Here is a 3,688-nt window from a genome sequence, read left to right on the forward strand (position 1 = left end):
TGTAATCGGAGCCCATAGTTTTCCAATCACTTTGGGTTGTAATTTATTATTTATGTTGTTTCCATTTTATTGAAGTTAGTACTTTATTTAAAGTGAGAGTACATGTATTTAATTTCGTAATATATTTATCCTAATAATAGAATCTTTATTCATCAAATTGTTCACGTATAATGAAATTATAAAACACACCAAATAAAACTAAAAAACTCACCAATTGGAATTACATAAACACACCAAATAAAATTACATAAACATACGAAATAATAAAAAACTCACTACAAAAAACACACCAAATAAAAATACATAAACCTACCAAATAATTCACACCAAATAAAATTACATAAACATACGAAATAATAAAAAACTCACTACAAAAAACACACCAAATAAAAATACATAAACCTACCAAATAATTCACACCAAATAAAATTACATAAACATACGAAATAATAAAAAACTCACTACAAAAAACACACCAAATAAAATTACATAAACACACCAAATACAAACAAACATACTAAATAAACTTAAGTATCTTCAGCTTGTTTCAATGCCCACTGGTGCTCTATCAAGTCAATTTGCCGATCATTGTGCATAGATGACCTTTGAAGTGCAGTATATCGTTGAATGACCCTTTCATTGTAACGTTCATCCCTTTCTAATGGCTCGTGTTGCACGAGTTCTTCAGTGGCATCATGCGCACAATATATCCGTGTTCTTGAATTGTTCATCGTGTCTGGCTCTGGCTCTGGCTCATATTCATCAACTGCATCATAATCGAACTCATCTTCCACAATCATGTTGTGAAGAATGACGCACGTCATCATGATGGATCGAAATGACTCTACATCGAACATTCTGGCAGCACCCCTGACGATCGCCCAACGAGCTTGAAGGATACCAAAACAATGCTCCACATCCTTCCTGCACCCTTCTTGACAACTTGCAAAGTGTTTTTCCTTTGCACTTCGCGGGCGTGGCACTGTTTTGACAAATGTTTCCCACCGTGGGTAAATGCCGTCAGCTAGGTAGTATGCCCCGTCGTACATACGTCGGTTGACGACGTACGTGACTTTTGGTGCCTTTCCTTGCAGGACGTCATTGAACACTGGGGATTGGGCAAGGACGTTGAGATCATTTTTAGCCCCCGGAACCCCGAAAAAGGCGTGCCATATCCATGTATCAAAAGATGCCACTACCTCCAAAATGATAGATTTTGATCCTTTTATGTCCCCATATACGCCTTGTCATGCACTTGGACAGTTTTTCCACGTCTAGTGCATACAATCGATGCTTCCTATCATCCCAGGAAAACCTCGCATCTCGCCCTTCTTCAGAAGCCTTTGCAAGTCCCTGTGAGTAGGTTTTCGGAGGTACTCTGCGGTGTACAAAGATTCGACTGCTCCGCAAAACCTCATCAGGGCCTCAAGAATGGTTGATTTCCCCATCCTCGTTATCTCATCCACTTGGTCTGCAGATGCTCCATATGCAAGCATTCGCAATGCAGCAGTGATTTTTTGCTCAGGCAGGAGACCTATAACACCACAAGCATCATTCTTTTGCACAAAGTAAGAATCATGGTTGCAAACATCAGTCATGATTCTGTTGAACAAATTTCGTTCCATTCTAAAACGACGTCTGAAGTACGTATCAGGAAATGCACTGTTATGGACAAAGTAATCGTCTAACAGCTCTTCACCCCGTCGTTGCCTGCTTCTATCAAGGTTTCTTGAACGGTTGGGCCTGCATATCTGAGCAACAGTCTGGATAACTAAATGGGAATGTGAGGCTCTGGCCATTCTTGTTTCGTCATCTCTCATTCTACGCTCTTCATCCTCTTCCATCTCATTTTCGGCTATCTGAAGGTTGAACATTCCTTCAGATTGGTTAAACAATTCTTCTTCTTGCTGATCGATTTCCCACATCATCCTTGATGAAGAAGAAGACATTGTAATGATGGATGGTGAAGAAGAAGCAGAAACTATGAATAATGAGATAGAGATGTTGAGAAAATTGGTGTGAGATTTGTGAGGATGGATGGTGGATTATATGGACGATTTAGAAAGGATTGGATTGTAGATAAGGCCATGTGGCATGCCGTCATTCGTTAAAAATCTGATCGAAATCTATCCTCAAAGATTCTGAAAAGATAATGACACGTGGCACGATCGTATTGGATAAAAATCTTATCGAAATCGATCTCCAATAATTATCTTTTCGGATAATGACACGTGGCGCAATTTTGAACGAGTTAAAATCTGATCGAAATCTATCGTCAAAGATTCTCAATAGATAACAACACGTGGCGCGATGACATTGGATAAAAATCTTATTGAAATCGATCTCCAATAATTATCTTTTCGGATAATGACACGTTGCGCAATTTTGAACGAGTTAAAATCTGATCGAAATCTATCGTCAAAGATTTTCAAAAAATAACGACACGTGTCACGATGACATTGGATAAAAATCTTATCGAAATCCATCGCTAAATAATTGTTTGGTTTTATAAAATGACACGTGGCGCAACGAGAACGATTTAAAAAATCTTATCCGAAATTACAAATAATTTTATTTTGTATTATTTAAACAAACAAAAAAACTAATATTTTATTGCCTATTGCCTGGGGGGAGGGCTCCAAGGGTGGAGATGCAAATGGCAATTACTGTTCATTAATGGCAGTTACTATTCATTTAAGGCAGTTATTGTTCAAAAGGGTGGATTCAATAGTGGATTGCTAGGGGGGAAGGCTCCATGGGTGGAGTTGCTCTCAGTTTCTCTCCCACTCTCTCTCGGACCTCTATTTCATATTATTATTCTCTCATCCCTCACCACTCACCTTCAGACTCTCTCTCTGTGCTCTTTGTGCAACGCAGGGCAAAGAGCCCCATCCCCGTTTGCTGCGTATTCCAGCGAGTCCTCATGCAACCATATCGCTCTGTCACTCTCTCGTTTGTTCTCTCTCTTTCCCTCTCATCTCTTTCTTGACCTCTCTTCTTAACTCTCTTCTCTCTCGATGAAACAGTGAGAAGTTGCAGTGGCCAACACCACCGCCAGCCACTGACAGCGATGGCCATTTGGGCAAGCCAGATCACACCATCTCGTCTTCATATGTAACAATTTCGCCAAGATATCTTCACAAGTCCGTGGTGCACCCTTCACAAGTTGGTGGCGCAGAGAATGGTTAAAATCTAAATTTTTTGATATTATTTGATGAGAAATGCTAAGGAGACTCTCAAAGTGGGACTCTTCATGGACTATCGGACACTTTACAGTTTAACATTAATTCTTATACCAACATTATAAAACATTATGCTAAAATATGTTGTAGCAAAGAGTTCCAGAGGGTATTTCTCTTATTTTATTATCAGCTAGTTTTCAAATTGAATTTTATTTTATTTATCTTCTAAAAAAGCCAGAAACATGGCACCCAATATTATCTCATTGCTTCATTTTGGCTGCAACATTTTTCTATTTTAGGTGTCTGCTTTGTTTTGTTTTCTGTTTGGGTCTCTGCTGTGTTCTTCCTCTTTTTTGGGTCTTTGTTATGGTCTTCCTCTATTTTAGAAGTTCCTCAAATCCTGTTTCCATCAATTCAAATGCATGAGCAAAGAATAAAAAAAATGAAATACTCTTCATGAAATATGTAAAAAAATAAATTAATTTTTTTTTCATGAAAATTAATAA

General features: G+C 38.2%; 1 protein-coding gene across 1 annotated transcript; it reads right to left on the bottom strand.

Moving 5' to 3' along the window:
* Positions 1–1,274: 1,274 nt before the first annotated feature.
* Positions 1,275–3,078, bottom strand: LOC139191636 (uncharacterized). The gene is made up of 2 exons (XM_070812615.1): positions 2,841–3,078; positions 1,275–1,534 (listed from the first exon to the last, which is right to left on the bottom strand). Exons 1-2 carry the CDS (start codon positions 3,076–3,078, stop codon positions 1,275–1,277), a joined length of 498 nt encoding a protein of 165 aa, XP_070668716.1.
* Positions 3,079–3,688: the final 610 nt, after the last annotated feature.

This window comes from Malus domestica, chromosome 02 (genome assembly GCF_042453785.1).
Source record: "Malus domestica chromosome 02, GDT2T_hap1".
Classification (NCBI taxonomy): Eukaryota; Viridiplantae; Streptophyta; class Magnoliopsida; order Rosales; family Rosaceae; genus Malus; species Malus domestica.